The 25,571-nt window shown below is 44.8% G+C and overlaps 1 protein-coding gene across 6 annotated transcripts in view; it reads left to right on the top strand.

The window, feature by feature from the left end:
• wdfy3 (WD repeat and FYVE domain containing 3) overlaps positions 1–25,571 on the top strand; it is a 110,310-nt gene that overhangs the window by 54,862 nt on the left and 29,877 nt on the right. For 4 of the 6 annotated variants that reach the window (XM_069718776.1, XM_069718774.1, XM_069718777.1 and 1 more), the window contains 19 exons: positions 3,728–3,828; positions 6,634–6,852; positions 8,962–9,146; positions 11,263–11,494; positions 11,714–11,874; positions 15,344–15,455; positions 15,542–15,732; positions 16,193–16,345; positions 16,526–16,599; positions 16,732–16,893; positions 17,393–17,487; positions 17,607–17,727; positions 18,010–18,227; positions 18,876–19,072; positions 20,633–20,767; positions 22,422–22,601; positions 23,281–23,514; positions 24,639–24,738; positions 25,221–25,381. In XM_069718776.1, coding sequence (XP_069574877.1) covers positions 3,728–3,828; positions 6,634–6,852; positions 8,962–9,146; positions 11,263–11,494; positions 11,714–11,874; positions 15,344–15,455; positions 15,542–15,732; positions 16,193–16,345; positions 16,526–16,599; positions 16,732–16,893; positions 17,393–17,487; positions 17,607–17,727; positions 18,010–18,227; positions 18,876–19,072; positions 20,633–20,767; positions 22,422–22,601; positions 23,281–23,514; positions 24,639–24,738; positions 25,221–25,381 — 3,031 coding nt within the window. The remainder of the gene's footprint in view (positions 1–3,727; positions 3,829–6,633; positions 6,853–8,961; positions 9,147–11,262; positions 11,495–11,713; positions 11,875–15,343; positions 15,456–15,541; positions 15,733–16,192; positions 16,346–16,525; positions 16,600–16,731; positions 16,894–17,392; positions 17,488–17,606; positions 17,728–18,009; positions 18,228–18,875; positions 19,073–20,632; positions 20,768–22,421; positions 22,602–23,280; positions 23,515–24,638; positions 24,739–25,220; positions 25,382–25,571) is intronic. The other 2 variants (XM_069718773.1, XM_069718775.1) reach the window with 2 other exon arrangements.

Raw genomic sequence — 25,571 nt, 5'->3', positions numbered from 1 at the left:
TACAGTATAGTGTAGTATAACAGTACAGTATAGTATAGTGTAGTATAACAGTACAGTGTAGTATAGTGTATTATAACAGTACAGTATAGTATAGTGTAGTATAACAGTACAGTATAGTATAGTGTAGTACAACAGTACAGTATAGTATAGTGTATTATAACAGTGCAGTATAGTGTAGTATAACAGTACAGTATAGTATAGTGTATTATAACAGTGCAGTACAGTATAGTGTAGTATAACAGTACAGTATAGTATAGTGTAGTATAACAGTACAGTACAGTATAGTGTAGTATAGTGTATTATAACAGTGCAGTATAGTGTAGTATAACAGTGCAGTATAGTATAGTGTAGTATAACAGTACAGTATAGTATAGTGTAGTATAACAGTGCAGTATAGTATAGTGTAGTATAACAGTGCAGTACAGTATAGTGTAGTATAACAGTGCAGTATAGTATAGTGTAGTATAACAGTACAGTATAGTATAGTGTAGTATAACAGTGCAGTATAGTGTATTATAACAGTACAGTATAGTGTAGTATAACAGTGCAGTATAGTATAGTGTAGTATAACAGTACAATAGTTGGGAGGTGTTAAATAAAACTGATTAAACTGCTGCTGTGTTACAGCTGGTTCATATTAATATATCATTACTGTTAGATTGGTTCTATTGAAGGTTCTATTGGTTCTATACAGATTATGTTGATCCATCTCTTACGCCGCTGACTTACGTGACCCGTCGTGTGGTTCTGTCCTCTCAGATCTCTGGTTCTCTTTGTTCTGATACTAAAGATTACAATAGAATCTACATGGATTATGGATTATGGGGTCCCAGGTTCCCTCTTGGAGCTCAGGTCATAAAGTTCTCAAGATGTTTATCAAAATGTAACGTTCAGTTTAATAAATGCTGGAATTCATCCAGACTCTAATACGAGTCAAAACATCTTCAGATGATCAGGATCAAACAGCATCTTTTATAAACCCCTCCCCCTCCCAGTGATGTCACTTCCTGGTTCACCGGATCTTTCCTCTTAAGAAGTGAGCGGACTCGTCACAGCAGAATAGAACATGGAGGTTCTCCTGGAAACGCAGAGAAGCAGACTGGCAACGAGGCGCTGGCCCACTTTCTGCTCCACACACACACACACACACACACACACACACACACACACACACACACACACACACACACACACACACACACACACACACACACACACACACACAGAGCCCCTCCTTTTTCTCCCATCTGTCTACATGAAATATTGATGCTTGATGCTTAGGAATCACGCACACAGGCACTCCTGTCCACACACACACACACACACACACACACACACACACACACACACACACACACACACACACACACACACACACACACACACACACACACACACACACACATGCTCAAAGCACACTTCTATCATGCAGGACATGTTCACACACACTCAGCCAGCCACCTCACAGGGGGAGGCAGATGCTCTCCTGTGTGGGAGGATGGGGGAGGAGTTTTTTTTAAGAATTATTTAAAAATGAAAATGAGCATTATGAGCTGGTGAAACGGCTGCAGTGTGTTTTATGTGTAGTTGAACCTGATGAAGGAGAGTAACGGGGGAACGACAGCATATGTGCGGTTCTTCAGCTCGTTAGTGTGACAGACGGACTCTTAAACAGCGTCCGTCCTTGAGAATTGTCCTCGAACATTTCATTGAATCTGCCAGCTGTCCTGCAGCTCGCTGCGACCTATGACCTTCCTGTCCAGGTGGAAAAACAGGAAGAAAAAAATGAGGTCATTCTTGGTCAAAGGAGCTAAAAAAAGATCTTGTAGTAAAAATAAGTTACCTGTGATCCTCAAATACAACCTGTTTCTAAAAAAGATGGGACGCTGTGTAAAATGTAAATAAAAACAGAATGCAGTGATGTACACATCTCATAAACTCATTTAATTGAAAAAACATTTGATTGTTTTATGAAAAACATCGGCTCATTTTGAATTTGAAGGCAGCAACACGTCTATAAAGTTGTGACAGGATCAACAAAAGACTGGAACAGTTGTGTAATGCAAAAAAAGAAAACACCTGGTGGAACATCTAACAACTACTGAGGTTACCATGGCAACAGATCAGTAATATGATTGGGTATAAAAGATGATTTCAGAGAGGCAGAGTCTCTCAGCAGTGAAGATGGAGAGAGGTTCACCACTCTGAAAGACTGTGTTGGAAAATAGTTCAACAATCTAAGAATAATGTTCCTCAACGTAAAACTACAAAGAATTAGTGGATTTCATCGTCTACGGTTCATAATATCATTAAAAGATTCAGAGAATCTGGAGAAATCTCTGAACACAAGGGACAAGGCTGGAAACTATTACTGAGAATTTTGCCTTTTAAACAAGTTGGCTGGAAATGTATTTTTCTTTTTCTTATTGTTAATAAATAAAAGGAATTGACGTTGTTCCTCTGCAGCACACACCTTCATTAGTCATAAAATCACAAACATAAATATAAAGCAACACCGGCCTTTGTATTTGAGAGAATCAAGCAGCAGATTGTTGATTTCTTCAGTTAGCTGCTTTATTGTTTCACCACTCGATATGTGTGTTTTGATGATCTGCTGTCTGAGTTACCGACAGAAGAAGAATCGTTTTTGCTGTTTGGATTACGACCATTTCCTCTGATTGGAGTTGAGTTGTTGCTGCAGTTTGGTTTGTTGGAGAGAATCCTATAAAGTTTGAAGGAGTGCTGCAGTGAGTTGGTCTGAGCTGCATTAATATGGGAGGAAAAGCTGCATTGATGCTCATATTGTTTTCATGCAGATATTCAGTGACAGTGATTTAGTCTTCTAGCTGTCGTCAGCGGTCCGTCCGGTTCTCCAGCGGTCAGTGAGGTTCTCCTGCAGTCAGGGAGGTTCTCCTGCGGTCAGGGAGGTTCTCCTGCGGTCAGTGAGGCTCTCCAGCGGTCAGTGAGGTTCTCCTGCGGTCAGGGAGGTTCTCCTGCGGTCAGTGAGGTTCTCCAGCAGTCAGTGAGGTTCTCCAGCGGTCAGTGAGGTTCTCCTGCAGTCAGTGAGGTTCTCCTGCGGTGCAGCTGGAGCTCCAGTGTCTTCACACACTAACAGGTCTTCATAGGTCCGTTCACAAAGAAATAAAAGGCCAAACCTCAGAGCTGCTTCAGGATGATCAGAGAGCAGAACAGCAGTGAGTCAGAAACAACCGCTCACTGACACAAGTATTTGTAGTTTTCTGGAACGGTTGCCGTCTTTGTACGTCCTTGAAGCAGCAGAGGACGGAGTTCAGCCTGCTGCAGCCTTTTATACGTGATCTCCCTCTGCAGCCGTCAGTCTGTCTTTCTGTATTTTAATTGGGATGTTATCATCCCCATCAGCTCCAACCTGAGCTCCAGTGTAAGAAGATGTAACTCGGTGTGAGCAGATTGGTTGTGAAGACGGAGTGTGACTGTGCTTTCATCCCACCTCCTTCCTCCTCTCATACATGGTTAATCCTGAGTATTAGGCAGCCCAGATCTCCATATTATCACGCCGAGCCTGAGTCCTGCAGCGTGTGAATCTCCATACTGGAAGTTTAATAGTTTATCTGCAGGATGGAGGCTGAATGTGATTCAGCGAACACTAACCCTCTCCTGCAGCAGCTGCATGCGTCGGCCGACAGCGTGTTGTGTGTCTGTTCTCCCAGATAACAGCTGTTAATCTTCCCTGTGTTGTGCTGTGCAGGTGCCTGTTTCTACCCAGCCTGGCGCCCCACAACGCTCCCACCAACAACACCAACGCTTCGGGGGTCAGCGACGGAGCCGTGCTGAGCGGGATGGGCACAGGTAAAACGTCATCACGTGATGATCTGAAGCTCTCAGTTACACTTCTTCACCATCGCTACGACACCTTTCACCCGTTTCTCACAACTGTAAACACAAAACCCCGTTTTCAAAACCTGGGACTCCTCCAACATTCACCTCTAACAGGATTAAACCACAACTAAGCGGTCGTCGCACGCTGCATCAGAAAATAGAACATAATGTTGTTTACAATACTGTAAATGCCTTGAGTTAAAAAAAAAAAAACAAGGAAAAAAGCCATTTCATATCTCAGTAAATTCAGCATTTACATACAGCAAAAATAAAGGAAAAGGACCAAACCGGTGGATGGTGGAAATGCTGTCTGTCCAGCAGTCTCAGTGCTGTTGTGAAGCAGCGTGACTACCAGAGCCTCTGATAGTTTGGATCGATGGGTTCAGGCTGCTGTTTGGTTCGGAGGAGTTCAGTGTCTCAGAGATCCAGAAAACCTGTATCACTTCTGTTCTGCTGACTCGGCATCTCTCCGGGAGACGAGGAGGTAGCGCCGAGGCCTCGTCCAGCCGGTGATGCTGCATCGCTCCCTTCGTGTAGACGGAGACGCCCCTCCCTTTGATGCAGTCGTCACGGTTACTAGCCACTGGGTTGGCGTAGGGCTGTCTCACTTCTGAGAACCCTGCAGTGAGATGCCTCGTTCTTCAGAGAGCCGGGGTTACCTCTGTAACCTAAAGTGTTGCTCTCATGTCATTTCCTGTTGTTTACCTCATTTTAAGAGCTCTCATGTCTGTCATCCTCATTCACACGGTCACATCTTCTTTTGCATCATTCCTTCATGCAGTAAAACTACGACATCTAAAAGACTAACAAATGTGTAAACAAGTGTTGTTTAGTTTATTAACAAGTGTTGTTTAGTGTGTTAAAAACAAGTGTTTGTTACAAAATGCATCATAAAAAACATTATTTAACCTACAAAGATTTTACAGTATCACGTCTTTGTTATTCAATGTGGAGCAGAGATAAAATGAACCTCTGATATTTATGAAGCACAGCCAAACTCTTCCTCCTCCTCCTCCTCCTCCTCCTCCTCCTCCTCCTCCTCCTCTCCTCTTCTCTCCTCTCCTCTCCTCTCCTCTCCTCCTACCTCCTCCGCCCCTCCTCCTCTTCATCTGTTTGCCTCCTCCTTCTCTACTCCTCTTCTTCCTCTCCTCCTTCATCTGTTTACCTCTTCCTCCTCTTCATCTGTTTACCTCCTCTTCCTCTCCTCCTCCATCTGTTTACCTCCTCCTCCTCTCCTCCTTCTCTTCATGTGTTTACCTCTTCCTCCTTTCCTCCTCCTCTTCCTCTCCTCATCTTCATCTGTTTACCTCCTCCTCCTCTCCATCTGTTTACCTCTTCCTCCTCTACTCCTCCTCCTCTTCCTCTCATCCTCCTCCATTTGTTTACCTCCTCCTCCTCTTCATCTGTTTACCTCCTCCTCTCCATCTGTTTACCTCTTCCTCCTCTCCTCCTCCTCCATCTGTTTACCTCCTCCTCCTCTCCCTGTGTACTCATCCACCCCACGCTGTTCTCCTCCTGTCCTCCAACATTATTTATAGACGTCAGTTTCCATCCTCTCGTTTCTTCATCACTCATATTTTCCTTTTCTCTTATTTCTTCCTCCCCTTCATTTCCGTCCCCCCTCCCCCCAACCCCCACACCTTCTTGCCTGTCTCATTTATCTTTACCTCCACACCTCCTCCTCCCCCGTTCCCTCCCGCTCCTATCTGACCCATATCTGTGGATGACATCATCTGGAGGCTCCTTCATCAAATCCCTTGATGTCCATCAGAACCGTAGAACCACTAATCCCTTGATGTCCATCAGAACCGTAGAACCACTAATCCCTTGATGTCCATCAGAACCGTAGAACCACTAATCCCTTGATGTCCATCAGAACCGTAGAACCACTAATCCCTTGATGTCCATCAGAACCGTAGAACCACTAATCCCTTGATGTCCATCAGAACCGTAGAACCACTAATCCCTTGATGTCCATCAGAACCCGACTCCTTCCTCAACACACCGTCTGAGCTCAGCTGCTCTTCAACTGCAGCTTTTTCTCCATCTTGTTGAATTATGTTTCCTCCTCCGACGGTTTTAATTCGTCCGGTCTGATAACCGTCTCCATCCTGAGGCTGCGTCACGTTTTGTTCCTGAGGTGTTGTTTCACTGAGCTGCAGATCAGACGGCGTGCTCACTTATTTCTGCCTTTATATTTCAGTGTTGTGTAACACAACACACTGTCTGCTTCGTTCTGCCCTCCAGGCTCCATTTCATTTAGCGTCTGATTAAAAGCTGTGTAAATAAACATGACATAACTTTGGTTTATTCACCACAGATACAAACAATTACAGACATGTGGAAAGTACAATTAAAAGATGATCGTCTGAAGAGAAAAAGTTTTTACAGATGGGATAAGAAGTGATTTATGTCACATTAAAAGAGACGAGCACAGTATTGAAGATGAAAAGATGAAACTGTTCAAGTCAAGCAGCTGTGACTCATAAAACCAGCTCAATGAATGCTCTGTTCAGGCAGGGATGAACTGTAGTCAGGAAACATTGACTTTAATCTGGAGGAGGAGGAGCAGATTGCCAGCGTGGTGTCCTGAGAGGAGCAGTGATACCGTTCAGTGTTGCAGGAGTTACACGGAGGAAATAATAACTGATCTCCTAACGTCCAGGATGAAAGTGTAACCTGCCTTCCAGAGACACAAACAGTCTGAACCTGTGATATATTAAGAGATAGTTGCACCTCCTGCTGACTCTAATGGTCCTCCTCCGTCTCCTCCAGGGGAGCGCCTGTTTCCTCCTCCGTCGGGCCTCAGCTACTCCACCTGGTTCTGCGTGGAGCGGTTCAGCGCGGCTCCCCAGGCCCACCCGGTGCGCCTCCTGACGGTGGTGCGTCGGGCCACGTCCTCGGAGCAGCACTACGTCTGCCTGGCCGTCGTGCTGTCGGCCAAAGACCACTCGCTCACCGTCTCCACCAAGGAGGAGCTGCTGCAGACGTACTGTGAGTCATAACATCCACAATGCATCACAATGATTCTACAACCAGTAGCTCCGCCCCCAGAGATCTGATTGGTCAACTGTACATCTGTAACAAATCACCATGACAACACATCCTGCTCATCACTAGAAATATCCCTCCACCTCCTCAATGGGAAAATAGAATTAGAATAGAGTTTCATATACTATGTAATATAATGTAGTTTCTACTTGTTATAGTTCTATTAAATGACCCATTTGGTGAAGTCGGGTCTCTTTTGGTCCTTTTTGGTCGCTCCGAGCACCCGTACCGTAACACCACGGATAGTCACGCACTTACAGTCCTAGAGGAGGCTAGCTGGACCGGTTTGGTTTGAACACATGACACGGAGCTAAAATGTTAAAACACATGAGAACATGGATATCTTTGTTCATCAGATATCTTTGTTCATCAGATATCTTTGTTCATCAGATATCTTTGTTCATCAGATATCTTTGTTCATCAGATATCTTTGTTCGTCAGATATCTTTGTTCATCAGATACCTTTGTTCGTCAGATATCTGTGTTCGTCAGATATCTTTGTTCGTCAGATATCTTTGTTCGTCAGATATCTTTGTTCATCAGATATCTTTGTTCATCAGGTATCTTTGTTCGTCAGATATCTCTGTTCGTCAGATATCTTTGTTCGTCAGATATCTCTGTTCGTCAGATATCTTTGTTCGTCAGATATCTCTGTTCGTCAGATATCTTTGTTCGTCAGATATCTTTGTTCGTCAGATATCTTTGTTCGTCAGATATCTTTGTTCGTCAGATATCTTTGTTCATCAGATATCTTTGTTCATCAGATATCTTTGTTCATCAGATATCTTTGTTCATCAGATATCTTTGTTCTTCAGATATCTTTGTTCATCAGATATCTTTATTCGTCAGATTATCTTTGTTCGTCAGATATCTTAGTTCGTCAGATATCTTAGTTCGTCAGATATCTTTGTTCGTCAGATATCTTTGTTCGTCAGATATCTTTGTTCGTCAGATATCTTTGTTCATCAGATATCTTTGTTCATCAGATATCTTTGTTCATCAGATATCTTTGTTCTTCAGATATCTTTGTTCATCAGATATCTTTATTCATCAGATTATCTTTGTTCATCAGATATCTTAGTTCGTCAGATATCTTTGTTCGTCAGATATCTTAGTTCGTCAGATATCTTTGTTCGTCAGATATCTTTGTTCGTCAGATATCTTTGTTCGTCAGATATCTTTGTTCGTCAGATATCTTTGTTCATTAGATATCTTAGTTCATCAGATATCTTTGTTCATCAGATATCTTTGTTCTTCAGATATCTTTGTTCATCAGATATCTTTATTCATCAGATTATCTTTGTTCATCAGATATCTTTGTTCATCAGATATCTTTGTTCCAACCAGACTGAACTAGCTGATCAGTTTAGTGTTTCTATTTTTCTGTATTTATTCAGTTGGAGACTAGAAATCCTCTGTTGCTAGGTGGTTGCTAAGGGTCGGACTACTTCCTGGAGTAGTAAACATTACCTACGTTACATAAGAGTCTGCTGAGATGACTGATTGTTTTCCAGTTGTCAGTTATACCCCATGTGTTGTCATGGAAACAGAGATCACTAACAAAGAGTTTTATATTTTAGAGTGAATTGCTCCACAATATGAACACATGTAGATGACATGTTTTATTTGATGGTAACTTGTTTGATCACAAATCATCGTTGCTTCAATCAGCGTTCAGCTCTGTTGAGTCACTGAAGGAAACACGTTTACAGACTGGAGGCAACTTTTAATGTGACATACAGTCACAGAGTGGCTGCTGATAGAGCGAGCTGTAGTCGTTGAAGATGGTGTTATTCAGTGTATATTCTCAGCCAAGAAATCATTCATATGTTGTTATATATAATAACATAATATTGTTTTATGTGTTGGTTTTTGATTTTGTGTTTGAACCTTTTGAAAATATTTTCTTGGTCATATTAAAAGTAGTAAAAACATGAAATATCTTTAGTATAACAGCTGAAAAATGTTCCTCTCGCTCAGTTCATGTTTTTACTTCCCTGAAACCGTCTGACTCACTGCCCCCCCTCCTCCTCCTCCTCTCCCCCCACCAAGCAGCCGATGAGTCCAGTGAGGAGGCCTCCTTCTATGAGATCCTGCCCTGCTGTGCTCGGTTCCGCTGCGGCGAGCTGATCGCGGAGGGCCAATGGCACCACCTGCTGCTGGTGATGAGCAAAGGCATGCTGAAGAACAGCATGGCCACGCTGTACCTGGACGGGACGCTGGTCAGCACCGTCAAGGTAAACATGGAGTTATGGATGACGTCACACCTGTCTGACATCTGCACTGAACTAGAAGAGAGAAACTTCTGTTTGGATAAAAACGTCACGGAAATAATCAACCATTTTTAGTTGAGTGCAATTTAAAGATTTCCCAGTCAGGCTGTTGATTTCACCAGAGATTCATCTCTTCAACACCGTCAGAGAAGGTGAAGCCTTCAATGTGTTGAAATACACACCTGAAATACACACCTGAAATACACATCTGAAATACACACATGAAATACACACCTGAAATACACATCTGAAATACACACCTGAAATACACATCTGAAATACACACCTGAAATACACATCTGAAATACACACCTGAAATACACACCTGAAATACACATCTGAAATACACACCTGAAATACACACCTGAAATACACACCTGAAATACACACCTGAAATACACATCTGAAATACACACATGAAATACACACCTGAAATACACACCTGAAATACACACCTGAAATACACACATGAAATACACACCTGAAATACACACCTGAAATACACACCTGAAATACACACATGAAATACACACCTGAAATACACACCTGAAATACACACACATGAAATACACACATGAAATACACACATAAAATACACACATGAAATACACACCTGAAATACACACACATGAAATACACACATGAAATACACACACATGAAATACACACCTGAAATACACACACATGAAATACACACCTGAAATACACACATGTTCACTGGAGATTACTGCTGGTGTACGTGCATGTACCGCAGCACGGAGACGGAGACGTGCACGGACACGGAGACGTGCATGGAGACGGAGACGTGCACGGAGACGGAGACGTGCACGGAGCGGCAGGATGATGAAACCCGGATGAGGAACTGGTTCAAACTTGTTCTCTTCATGGGTTCCTGAGTTGCTCTCAGAGCAGAGCAGCGTATTTACTTTAAAGATGTTGGCGACAGGAAGCAGAGAGAAGCTGCTCTCATGTCCCCGCCTGGTAATGATGATAAATAACTGATCTCCATCAGATCGATATCTTTGTGTTTGGATCGGAGCCTCCAGCTGGTTTGATATCAGTCCAGACCGTCGGTGATCACATGATCTTCACAACGCTGCAACATCACACAGCTGACATGTGTTTTGTGGTTTCAGTGACACACACACACACACACACTTCTTCACTATGACTTGATCCTGTGGTGATTTAGATTTTTCTTCGACGTTTTGTCCTGAATGTCAGAAACAGTTTCAAACATCAAAGCTGTGAACGTATCTGAGATCTTCATATCAGATCTGTGATCGATCAGCTGGCGTCGTTCACTAAAACACGACTTCTACGTTTCCACTCCGACTTTCACATCATTATTCTGCAGCTACGTTAACGCTGCGTTCCAGTTCCTTCCTCTCCTTCTCGGTTGAACGGCTCAGCGAGCGTTTATCACAGCGATGCAGCAGACATCCCATAAAACCGCACGCCTCGATCTCCACGACGACGTCGCTGCTTCGTCTGTGACGCAGCGCCGCAGAGAACCGGCGGTGAAGTCGTGTCGTCGTTCCTCTGCATGAAGCTCTGCGTCCATCACAGACCTCCGAACGGTCTCCAACAGAGAGCCGACATCACATCCCCCTTCGTAAACAATAATAATAATAAAGTATGAGTGGTCCTCCACTACAGCTGAGTCATCAGCACATCACAGGGCCGGATGTCCTGACTGGGAGTCCCTGTTTGGGCCCCCCCACTCATTCAGGACATTAATTTTCCGTCAGGAACTCAGCTCATATTTCTTCAAACTGCTGAGTCATGCAGTGACAAACATGGTTCAGATATTAACAGATTCTACACAATCTGCTCTACACAACTATTAACAGATATCTCTCTACTGACTATATTTTATGGTGAGATACATCAAAACATTACAATTTCATGATATGAAATCATTTATTTCCTTTATATAAATTTCTCATATTAGAAATCTTAAAGTATTATCAAATGAAATGATGAAAGATTTGGAAAGTCCAGACTGTCCTGAAAAAAACAAGATACAACATGAATGTTTAACCTCAACAATAACCCTCCCCCCTGCCCCCTCCTCTAGCTCCACTACATCCATAGCGCCCCGGGCGGCTCCGGCTCCACCAACCCCCCGGTGCTGAGCACCGTGTACGGCTACGTGGGGACGCCCCCGGCCCAGCGCCAGCTCTCCAGCCTGGTGTGGCGTCTGGGGCCGAGTCACTTCCTGGAGGAGGTCCTTCCCGCCGCCAGCGTTGCCGCCGTCTACGAGCTCGGGCCCAACTTCGTGGGCAGCTTCCAGGCCGTCTACCTGCCCTGTGAGTCCTCAGCATGCTTCTACAGGGTGTGCAGTGGCCTTCTGTTGTGAGCAGTCTGAAGAGAGGAATAAACCTTTTGTGTGCATAAAAGAAGTCTTTGAATATTTTTAGTTCAACTCGTGACCAATCTGAACAAGTGTTGTGTTTATTTTTATAAACCTGTCTTTTCTATATGTTAATATTTTTACTGGCTGTGTTGCTCGCTCTCCTTCGCGTCAGGTAAAGACTCAAAGACGGAGGTGGCCCCGACGTCTCCGGTGGCGCTGGTCCCGGAGGAGAAGGTGTCCTTCAGTCTCTGCGCGCTGTCTGTCTCCACCCTCACTGTCGCCAAGATCAGGAAGGTCTACAACAAACTGGACAGCAAAGCCATCGCCAAGCAGGTCAGACTCAGCCGAGCAACCCTGTCACTGTTCATCAACATCAGCGGGGCGGGAAAGGGAGGACTCCTTCATAAAGAAAGATAGAAGAAAAGAAAACTCGTCTGCAAACGTGTCAATCAAAGGAGAAACACACGAGTATCAGAAACCAGTAACTTCATGAATGAATCATTTTCACCTTCATGCTTCTACAAACAAATAATGACTGAAATTATTAAAACAAACAACATCAATTGTACAAAGAGTGGATTTAACTGACTTCATGACTTCATGACATCATGACTTCATGACTTCATGACATCATGACTTCATGACTTCATGACTTCATGACATCATGACTTCATGTCAGAGTGCTATGTTTTCAGTCCAGCAAAGTTTGGAGAAGAAAGATTTCTATCTTAAATAATTAATAAATACACACAAAAGATTCTGTTTCTATGACCGACTCTATTTATAAATGTAAGTGCACTCTCACACACACTCTCACACACACACACACTCTCACACACACTCTCACACACACACACTCACACACACTCTCACACACACACACACACTCGCAAACACTCTCACACACGCACACACACGCTCACACACACACACACACACTCCCACACACACACATGCAAAAACACTCTCTCACACACACACATACACACACACACTCTCACACACGCACACACACTCACACACACACACACACTCGCAAACACTCACACACACACACACACGCTCACACACACACACACACACTCTCACACACACACACACACACACACACACACACACACACACACACTCACACACACACACACGCACACACACTCACACACACACACACACACACACACACACACACACACACACACACACACACACACACACACACACACACACACACACACACACACACACACACACACACACACACACACACACACACACACACACACACACACACACACACACACACACATACACACACACACACACACACACACACACACACACACACACACACACACACACACACACACACACACACACACACACACACACACACACACTCACACACACACACACACACTCTCACACACACACACACACACACACACACACACACACACACACACACACACACACACACACACACACACACACACACACACACACACACACACACACACACACACACACACACACACACACACACACACACACACACACACACACACACACACACACACACACACACACACACACACACACACACACACACACACACACACACACACACACACACACACACACACACACACACACACACACACACACACACACACACACACACACACACACACACACACACACACACACACACACACACACACACACACACACACACACACACACACACACACACACACACACACACACACACACACACACACACACACACACACACACACACACACACACACACACACACACACACACACACACACACACACACACACACACACACACACACACACACACACACACACACACACACACACACACACACACACACACACACACACACACACACACACTCACACACACACACACACACACACACACACACACACACACACACACACACACACACACACACACACACACACACACACACACACACACACACACACACACACACACACACACACACACACACACACACACACACACACACACACACACACACACACACACACACACACACACACACACACACACACACACACACACACACACACACTCACACACACACACACACACACACACACACACACACACACACACACACACACACACACACACACACACACACACACACTCTCTCACACACACACACACACACACACACACACACACACACACACACACACACACACACACACACACACACACACACACACACACACACACACACACACACACACACACACACACACACACACACACACACACACACACACACACACACACACACACACACACACACACACACACACACACACACACACACACACACACACACACACACACACACACACACACACACACACACACACACACACACACACACACACACACACACACACACACACACACACACACACACACACACACACACACACACACACACACACACACACACACACACACACACACACACACACACACACACACACACACACACACACACACACACACACACACACACACACACACACACACACACACACACACACACACACACACACACACACACACACACACACACACACACACACACAGACACACACACACACACACACACACACACACACACACACACACACACACAGAGAGACACACACACACACAGACACACACACACACAACACACAGAGACACACACACACACACACACACACACACAGAGACACACAACACACACACACACACACACAGAGACACACAACACACAGAGACACACATACACAGAGACACACAACACACACACACAGAGACACACACACACACACACACAGAGACACAACACACAGACACACAACACGCAGAGACACACAGAGACACAACACACAGAGAGACACAACACACAGAGAGACACACAACACACATAGAGACACACAACACACAGAGAGACACAACACACAGAGACACACAACACACAGAGACACACACACACAGAGACACACAACACACAGAGACACACAACACACAGAGACACAACACACAGAGACACACAACACACAGAGAGACACACAACACACAGAGACACACAACACACAGAGACACACAACACACAGAGACACAACACACAGAGACACACAACACACAGAGACACACACACAGAGACACACAACACACAGAGACACACACACACAGAGACACACACACACACACACACACACACACACACACACAACACACAGAGACACACAACACAGAGAGACACAACACACAGAGACACAACACACAGAGACACAACACACAGAGAGACACAACACACAGAGACACAACACACAGAGACACACAACACACAGAGACACACAACACACAGAGACACACAACACACAGAGACACACAACACACAGAGACACAACACACAGAGACACACAACACACAGAGACACAACACACAGAGACACAACACACAGAGAGACACAACACACAGAGACACAACACACAGAGAGACACAACACACAGAGACACAACACACAGAGAGACACAACACACAGAGAGACACAACACACAGAGAGAACCATTCATTGACTATTTATAACGTTCAGATCTTCATCCAAACCTGCAGCTTTATTAGTTGAGCATGTGACTGACCAGCCAACAGTCAGATTGGGGAGATGATGATGGTCCTTTCTGGTGTGAGTTATTTCACACATCGTCTTCCCTCCTCGTCTCTGTAGCTTGCCGTGTCCTCTCATGAAAATGCCACGCCGGTGAAGCTGATTCATAACGCTGCCGGTCACCTGAACGGACCGGCTCGCACCATTGGCGCCGCTGTCATCGGATATTTAGGTAAACCCGCCTGGGAAAGTTCTCCTGGTACCATCAGCACCACGGTGCCTCCTGACTCAAACACACCCTGCTTCTCTCGCCTTCAGGTGTTCGTGCCTTCGTTCCCAAACCTGTGGCCAACAACCTGCAGTACGTCGGAGGGGCCGCCGCCATCTTGGGTTTGGTTGCCATGGCATCGGATGTGGAGGGGCTGTATGCGGCCGTCAAAGCTTTGGTGTGTGTTGTGAAAAGCAACCCGCTGGCCAGTAAGGAGATGGAGCGCATCAAAGGCTACCAGGTGGGACACACACATGCACACCTGACACATGGACACACCTCCACACACACACCTGACACATGGACACACCTCCACACACACACCTGACACATGGACACACCTCCACACACACACCTGACACATGGACACACCTCCACACACACACCTGACACATGGACACACCTCCACACACACACCTGTCACATGGACACACCTCCACAGGAGAAACAGGAAGTGACAGGGTTTGTGGGAAATGTGGTCTTCACATTAAAATGATCTAATGAAATCTTTATTATCAAAGAAAGTGAAAACATTTTGAGGAAATCCGCTGCAAAATGAAAAAAAATTTCAATCACAACATAACTGATTTATGATGTGAGTGTGTGCATGTTTAATCTCTGTGACTTCACAATCACAAAGTAATGATCTGATACTGTGATGAAAGCGCTGTGATTTAGATTATTTTTTCTCTCCACTGCAGCTGCTAGCGATGCTGCTGAAGAAGAAGCGCTCGCTGCTCAACAGTCACATCCTCCACCTCACCTTCTCTCTGGTGGGAACCGTGGACAGCGGCCACGAGACCTCCATCATCCCCAACTCCACCGCCTTCCAGGACCTGCTCTGTGACTTTGAGGTGAGCTGTGACAGATGTGATGAAGCCTCAGAGCTGCTGGTGTGTTTTCAGACGCTCTGGCCGCCGTGCCGTTGATCCTTGAAGAAACTGGAAGCCTCCGTGAAGACGCCGCCTCTCGCTGCCAGCAGTTTGTGCTGCCAAACTAAACCGGTTGTGTTGGTGCTGTGTGTTTCTCCTCAGGTGTGGCTCCACGCTCCCTACGAGCTCCATCTGTCTCTGTTCGAGCATTTCATAGAGCTGCTGACAGAATCCAGGCAAGTGTCACCGTTCATTTCTCTGAACAAAAAAACAGATGGGTGGAGAACAGTGATGATGTTGTTTACTGCAGTCGTTATTATTTTGCCAAAGAAGTTAAACTCTCATTGAACTGTGACTCTGTTGAACAGCGAGGCGGCTAAAAATGCCAAACTACTGAGGGAGTTCCAGCTGATCCCCCGACTGCTGCTGACCCTGAGGGACTCCTCTCTGTCTCAGCCCACCGTGGCCGCCATCAGCAACGTGCTCAGCCTGCTGCTGCAAGGTTTCCCCAACCCATACGACCTGCTGCGGTGAGCACACACACGCACACAACTCACACCATAGGACTTTACAAACTCTGTGTACAACTTATAAACAGGACTTTAAAAACTCTGGATACAACTCACACCATAGGACTTTAAAAACTCTGTGTACAACTTATAAACAGGACTTTAAAAACTCTGAATACAACTCACACCATAGGACTTTAAAAACTCTGAATACAACTCACACAACAGGAATTTAAAAACTTTGGACATAACTCATACCACAGGACTTTAAAAACTTTGTGTACAACTAACAACAGGACTTTAAAAACTCTGGATACAACTCACACAACATGACTTTTAAAACTATGAATACAATTTACATGACAGTACTGTAAAAACTCTGGACACAACTCATACCAGTGTCCTATAAATACTGAGGACACAACTCACACAACAGGACTTTTAAAACTCTGGACACAACTGACACGACAGTCCTCTGGACACAACAGCACTTTAAAAACTCTTGTTTTTCACCTCGCAGGTTCGGCCAGTTCATCTCCTCCACTCTGCCCACGTTTGCCGTGTGCGAGAAGTTTGTTGTCATGGAAATCAATAACGAGGAGAAGATCGATGGAGGTGACCTTCTTGTTAATGTGGATCTTGAATGACGTTTGTTTGTTCCAGCTGAGAGAAGGACCTGCTGCTGCTTCTTCTGACCTGAACATTTCCTCATGAAAACTTCCTCGTGTCTCCAGGTAACGATGAAGATTTCGGCGGCCTCCTGTCAGCCAACCTCATCCTGCTGAGGAATCGCCTGCTGGACAACCTGCTCCGACTGCTCTTCACCACCAAGGAGAAGTGCACCGTTAACGCCCAGTAAGACAGCCGTCCTCTCGCGTATCTGAAAGCTCCAAAAGACAATAATAATAAGAAGAATTCATGATGTCCATTTATTCCTGAAAAAGAGCCAAATGTTAATGATCCTGAATCTTTCTATGATTTTAGCATTAAAAAGTGATGTAGGATGTTTCCAGCTGTGATTGAATCTAGACTTCATATAAATACTCCAAACTGACATCCTCAGTGACTGCAGACAGACACTAATGTTTGATAGAAGATGATAATGGAGCCCAACGTCTGGTCCCCGTCTCCCTGCAGGGCCTGCGAGGAGCTGGTGCGGACGCTGGGCTTCGATTGGCTCCTGATGTTCATGGAGGAACATCTGCACTCCAGCACGGTGACGGCCGCTCTGTGGATCCTGGTGGTGCTGCTGTCCAACCAGTCCATCCTCAACCGCTTCAAGGAGGGCCTGTGTGGGGGCGGCTGGCTGGACCACACCGACGCCGTCCTCACCAACAAGATCGGCACGGTGCTGGGTGAGTGGCGCAGCCTTCAACAACATCCGGAGCACATTATTTCACGCCGGGTCTCAGTTTGTTGGACTTTGGGTAAACGTGAAGAAGTGGAAGTCTTTAGAGGCGTGCAGTAAACATGTATGTTGTTAACACGGCTCAGCAGACGCCTCTCCGCACGCCAGCAACGCTTTCCGTCGGAGCTGGCCTTCGTTCAGTAAACAGAGAGCTGCACAGTTTGTGCGCCGCACAGCCAAGGGTTGGTGCTCTCGTCTTCTGCCTCCTGCTCTCCCTGCTGCTGCCGTCGTAGTTCCTCCTGACTCAACGGTTTTCAACCTCCTCACTGTTTTAAAATCACTCTTGAGAGTTCAAACTCTGATTTGCTGCCGTGAAACGAACCAAAGCCTCCAGGTTGAGAACCGTTGCTTCTGCTTTTATTGACAGTACCGACCGGGATGTGAGCTGTCAGGTTTTAGTTTGTCTTTAGTTGGTTCAGATGATTCCAGTCAGGTCATTGCTGCCCCCCCCCCCCCCCCCCCTCTCTCCATAATGCTGCTCCTTTAAAGCCCCACCAGGTCCAGCAGCTGGTTCCTGTAGTCAGAAGGTGTTTGTGCTCATATTTAATCTCCACACGGTGTCCTGAACACTCACTCCTCCCTTTGTCCTCTTCAGGCTTCAACGTGGGCCGCAGCGCCGGAGGACGCTCCACCTTACGGGAGATCAACCGGGACGCGTGTCATTTCCCAGGATTCCCTGTTCTGCAGACGTTGCTGCCCAAACACACCAACGTGCCCGAGCTCTACTTCCTGCTCATGGCCCTCTTCCTGCAGCAGCCTGTCACCGAGCTGCCAGACAGCCTGCAGGTACATGTTAGTATACCCACCTTCTTTGTTCTTCTCTACTAAAGAAACAAATATTTCTGTTTCTGTTAATATGATCTGTCAAAAATAATTAATAAATGTTTCTGTGGATTTACATGTACAACCTCGTTTCCAAAATAGTTGGGATGCTGTGTAAAATGTAAATAAAAACGGATTCTGATGATTTGCAAATCACATCAACTCATATTTAATTGAAAGTAGACCAAAGACAACATTTCAAATGTTGAAACGGAGAAATTCAGTTGTTTTAGGAAAAATATCTGCTCATTCTGAATTTGATGGCAGCAACACATCTCCAAAAAGTTGACAGGATCAACAAAAGATGGAACAGTTGTGTAACGCAAAAAAAAAAAAACGCCTGGTGAAATATCTGACAACTAATCAAGTTACCATGGCAACAGATCAGTAACATGATTGGGTATAAAAGATGATTTCAGAGAGGCAGAGTCTCTCAGCAGTGAAGATGGGGAGAGGTTCACCACTCTGAAAGACTGTGTTGGAAAATAGTTCAACAATCTAAGAATAATGTTCCTCAACGTAAAACTACAAAGAATTAGTGGATTTCATCGTCTACGGTTCATAATATCATTAAAAGATTCAGAGAATCTGGAGAAATCCCTGAACACAAAGGACAAGGCTGGAAACCAATATTGGATGGTGGTGATCTTCGGGCCCTCAGGCAGCACTGCATTAAAAACACACTATTCTGGAGTGGAAATCACTACATGGGCTCAGGAACACTTGTGAAAACCATCGTCTGTGAACACAGTTCATCGCTGCGTCCACAAATGATGTTAAAACTCTCCAAAGAAGAAACCAGATAGAAACATGATCCAGAAACACCGCCGCCTTCTCTGGACCGAGATCATTGAAGATGGACTGAGGTGAAGTGGACAACTGTCCTGAGGTCTGATGGATCACAATCTGAGATTCTGTTTGGAAATCATGGACGCTGCATCCTCCAGGTTAAAGAGGAGAGGGACCATCCAGCTTGTTATCAGTGTTGATGAAACACAGTGGTAAACATGTTGCTGCCATCAAATTCAAAGAGAGAAACATTTTTCACAAAACATTAAAATTTCTCAGTTTCAACATTTGATATGTTGTCTTTGGTCTATTGACAATTAAATATTGATTTATGTGATTTGCAAATCACTGCATTCTGTTTTTATTTCCGTTTTACACAGCGCCCCAACGGTTTTAGAAACGTGTTGTACATGCACATACGCTCCAAATCAAATTAGAAAATAAACTCCACAGTCTCTGGTTTGTTGACATGTTCACAGTTCATATGTGTGAAAATGTCACAGGTGGACCGTTATCCAAACATGCATCACAGACACTTTGATTTACACAGCAAGCGTGCAGATATGAGACGCCAGGGGCCGTGTGTGTAGTGTGTGTGTGTGTGTGTGTGTGTGTGTGTGTGTGTGTGTGTGTGTGTGTGTGTGTGTGTGTGTGTGTGTGTGTGTGTGTGTGTGTGTAGTGTGTGTGTGTTGTGTGTGTGTGTAGTGTGTGTGACCCCAGTGTGTGTGTCTGTCCTCTCAGTTTGACCTGGACTCCATCTGGACCTTCATCTTCGGCCTGCCGGCCTCCAGCGGGACGGTGGTGGGTTCCATCCACAGCGTGTGCACCGAGGCGGCCTTCCTGCTGCTGGCCATGCTGCGCAGCATGCTCAACCTGGTGAGAAGCCCTGTCCACCTGCACTGGGACAAAACACCACACACACACACACACACACACACACACACACACACACACACACACACACACACACACACACACACACACAGCTGATAATAAATACAAATTAATAAACGTTCTAAAGTGTAGTGAACCTTCACTCTTGTTTTTATGACCGCAAGTGTCCACACTGAGTCAACTACACCAACGATTAACTATTCACAGTAACCACAAAGCAGCTGATAGTTATGGTTGTGTTCATTAATCCAATCTGAAACTGTCAGAGCGTCATCTGAGCTGTTGGTCAGAAACTCAGTTTCAGTTTCATTTCACTCTGATGTTGGGGCTGCAGGTCAAATACTGTCATTAAGAATTCCCATTTGAAATAATGCTGCTGCAGTTTCTCAGGAATGTTGATTCATAGATCCTACATGATGTGGTGGTATTTTTCCTTAAAAATTCGCCAAGAGAACCAATTAGTGTCAGAATATTTAATCAGTATGCAATTTAACTCATTTCCGCCCCAAAAAAAGTGATGCCAAAATATTGTTTAATCGGGTCATATCTTTTCTTCTCATTTGTTATGTGTATTTTTTATAACAAATTATGGAGCGAAGTATTTAACAAATTGAAAAAAACAGCTTTATTTTTTAACCTGCTTCTCTTTTCTGAGGGCAGAGGGAGACTGTGTTCCAGATGTTTAGTTTAGAATCTGAAACACAGGTAGCAGCATGAATCTCTGCCTGTCTGACTGACATGTCTCAGTGGATGTCCTCACACCACCTGGAAATCAACCTCCACAAGACCGAACTGCTCCTCCTTCCAGAGAAAGACTCTCCCACCCTCGACCTGACTACTACCTTCAACAACTCTGTTATCCCGACCCTGACTGATAAGAACCTCGGAGACACTCCACAGTCAACTCTCTCTTACTGCCAACATCGCTGCAACAACACGTTCCTGTAGATACATGCTGCACAACATCAGGAGAATACGTCCTCTTCTCACTCAGAAGGAGGTGCAGGTTCTAGTCCAGGTTCTGGTCTAGGTTCTGGTCCAGGTTCTGGTCTAGGTTCTGGTCTAGGTTCTGGCCCAGGTTCTCTACATCCAGGACATGGTCCAACCCTTCATCCCAGCCCCTCCCTCCACTCTGTTTCTACCAATCAGCTTGTTGCTCCTCACTGAGTTAAACACTCTACTAAATCACGTCTGTTTGCTGTCCTGGCTCCTAAATGGTAGAATGAGCTCCACCGACATCAGGAAGCAGAAACTCTGAACATCTTCCACCACAAACTAAAAAACACACCTCTTCCTCCTTTACCTTGAACAGTAGAACTTTAGTATCTTAAAATAGAACTTACTGATAGAACTTTGTAGTTTGGCTTTCTGGAAGAAATTGTATTTTCTTGATTCTTGTTGTTCTGGTTTTGAACCCTCATGGTTGAAATGAACTGATTGTAAGTCGTTGGATAAAAGAGTCAGATAAATGTAATGTAATGTAACGATATGTAATGTAGAGTAGAGTTCATGCTCCAGATGTTTAGTTTACAGTGGAGTTCATGTCTGGCACCGACTGCTGCTGCAGGAGTTTGAGAACCAGTCTGAGATGTGAACCGACAGACTGCCGATGCCTCAGCTGTCTTTGTCCCTCTAGCCATGGCAGTCGGAGGAGGAGGGCTCGTGGCTCAGGGAGTACCCCGTCACCCTCATGCAGTTCTTCCGGTACCTGTACCACAACGTGCCCGACCTGGCGCCGATGTGGCACAGCGCCGAGTTCCTCTGCGCCCTGGCGGCCTCCGTCTTCCCCTTCAACATCCGGCCCTACTCCGAGATGGTGAGTCTGTCCGGGTTTCACTGAAATCTGAATCCCGAGTTGCCAGAGCTTCACCTGCTGCACTGATCTCATGTCTCAACACTCTCATCTCCTTTTCAGAGTTTCTGTTCTGAGCTCTCAGCTTCAAGCAGAAAATGTCATCAGTCGATCCACTAATCACAAGTATGGATCAGTGACCCTCAGCAGATCCTGTTTAGCTTCCTCTCATCGGGCAGCGAAGACTGAAACTTCCTGAGCAGCTTTAACCACGAGTGAAAGACTCGTCTGTTCATCTGATTAAACTATATCTACGTCATAACTTTAAAACAAGGCTCCACTGCAATAATAATAATAATAGTAATAATAATAATATCTTTAATTCTATGCTGCTTCTCAAAAAGAAGTTACAAAGTGCTTTATATACTTTTAAAACACAATATGCAACAGTTAATAAATTATAATGGTAAAATACAAAATGGTGAATTAATAAAAGAGCAATCAATGGAAATCCAGTGTAAATAGTGTGTTTTTGAGAGTTTAACAGTGTTCGCGTCCCTGAATTCCTGTTTTATGGTTATTGGGGGACAGAAATTAAATGAAGTGATTTTTCATATTTTGCTGAGTTCCTGGAGGACTGCAGTAGTTTTTAGTGCACCTCCTGATGATGAATGATATTAATGTCCCTCCTGGTGACCTGCAGGTCAGTGACTTGGACGACGAAGCGGGGTCTCCCATCGAGGAGTTCAAGGCCTTTGCGGGGGACTCTGGGATGAACCGCAGCCAGTCGGAGTACTGCAACGTGGGCTCCAAGACGTCTCTGACCAACCACCCGGCCAAGAAGTACGTGTTCGACTTCATGAGGGTTCTGATCATGGACAACCTCTGCATGACGCCGGCCAGCAAGCAGACGCCCATCATCGACCTGCTGCTGGAGGTGAGGACGCTCGTCGACACGCTGACCGGGACCAACCGGTCCAAACCAAAGGAAGACATCTCAGCTGCAGGACACTGATGAGCTGATTATTACTCAGTTTAACTCGCAGATCAAATGTGTATTTCTGTATCAGCTGCGGTTACTTCTGTTCATCAGTCCATCCGATTGCAGTAATTAAGTCAAATTCAAGAAAACTTCACAATATTTGCAGGAGCTTGTCATTTTTTTTTTTTTTAAATTCCCTAAATTCTTCTGCAAAAAAACTTTGTCATCAGAATCTTTGAGTATTAACATCATAAAGTAAATCTTTTCAAACAAAACTCACTTTATGAACAAAAATAACTCAGAAAGTCTCTGCTCCTGTTTTCATCACCAAATAAAACTCAAGAGGAACAAGAGGAGAAACAGGAAGTGACGGGGTTTGTGGGAAATGTGTTCTTCACATTAAAATGATGATTAAATGTTTGTGATCAAAGGAAGTGATTCCATATTACTGGATGTTAAATGAGTTTTCTCCACACGTCCAGTTGTCAGAGACGTCTCTTTGTTGGTTTCATCCAGCAGGTCTATGTGTTGAATGAACATGAATTAAACAGCATCTAAAGCTCTTATTTTGACAGCTGATGTAGTCCTTGTTTCTATATTCCAGTCACAGACGCTCTGTTCTGGAGACATACGCAGCTTTTAGGACCTTTTAGGAGCTTTTAGAAGCTTTTAAGACCTTTCAGGAGCTTTTAGGAGCTTTGATCTCCACGGTTCTCTAAGTTCAATAAATACATAAAAGAAGATCAGAACTAAAATATTTCTGATGTGCAGCATGATTATTATCACAGGAAGTGATTACAGATTTATTCCTTTATTAGGAGGTGATTAAAAAAAAAATCACACTTCTTTCTCAACTAATTCCTGCAATTTGACTGCAAAAAAAACTCACTTGAAACTCGACATTTTTTGAGAAAATCTGCTGCAAAATCAAATATTTTTGATCACAACAATCACAAACAAACGGATTAATGATACTTTTTTTTTTATTAAAGACCAGTCATTAATATTTTAGATGAGGAGGAACCTTCATTGTTGTTACCTGACTCTGTGTTTGTTTGTTTGTTTGTTTGTTTTTTCAGGCCTCCCCGGAGCGCTCCACCAGGACTCAGCAGAAGGAGTTTCAGTCCAACATCCTGGACAGCGTCATGGAGCATCTTCTGGCTGCGGACGTCCTGCTAGGTCAGAACCACAGAACCTTATACAGAACCAGTCCGGCAGAGCTGGAGTTTGTTTGTTTCCACCAGGTTTTCACATTAAACACACATCTTCTGGTGAACAGGATCTAACTGGTTCCTGAAGGCCAATAAACCTGCAGGACAGTTCAACTGATTTCATGTTCTGATGAGTCAGCAGATCTCAGTCTGCAGCCCAGAGATCTGCCAGTTTTCTCCGTGACTGCTTTTGTTATATTTTGACTATATTCTTAAAAATGCTAAGACCCTACCAAATGTTAAAAGTGTGATTATTTTCTGCACTTTGTCGTCAGTTAAAAAACATATTTCAGCTTTTTATTTATCATCTGTCGCACAATAACATCTAATTAAGCTCATTTTCTCTCAGTTCTGTGTATTCGTGTGATGACATAATGTAAAACTGACGAGTACGTTGATGATGAAGGTGGATTCCTCCTCCTCCTCCTCCTCCTCCTCCTTCTCCTCCAGGTGAAGACGCCTCCCTGCCCCTCAGCAGTGGCGGCAGCTACCAGATCCTGGTCAACAACGTCTTCTACTTCACCCAGCGGGTGGTGGACAAGTTGTGGCAGGGCATGTTCAACAAGGACTCCAAGCTGGTGGTGGACTTCATCGTGCAGCTCATCGGACAGGTACGTGACCTCCGTCTGACCCGGGTCTCCGGATGGTCCAGAACATTCCTACATAATATCTCCAGATGGTCCAGAACATTCCTACATAATGTCTCCAGATGGTCCAGAACATTCCTACATAATGTCTCCGGAGGTGTAATAATGGTCTGCAAAGTTTCAGTTAATGCAACCAAACAACACGCAGGATTAA

The sequence above is a fragment of the Brachyistius frenatus genome, unplaced genomic scaffold, assembly GCF_029030835.1.
Source record: "Brachyistius frenatus isolate BFR_SWC_R1_liver_20210118 unplaced genomic scaffold, ASM2903083v1 Contig_199, whole genome shotgun sequence".
NCBI lineage: Eukaryota > Metazoa > Chordata > Actinopteri > Embiotocidae > Brachyistius > Brachyistius frenatus.
The sequence above is the reverse complement of the archived record's forward strand: the minus strand, read 5'-3'. Positions and strand labels throughout refer to the sequence as shown.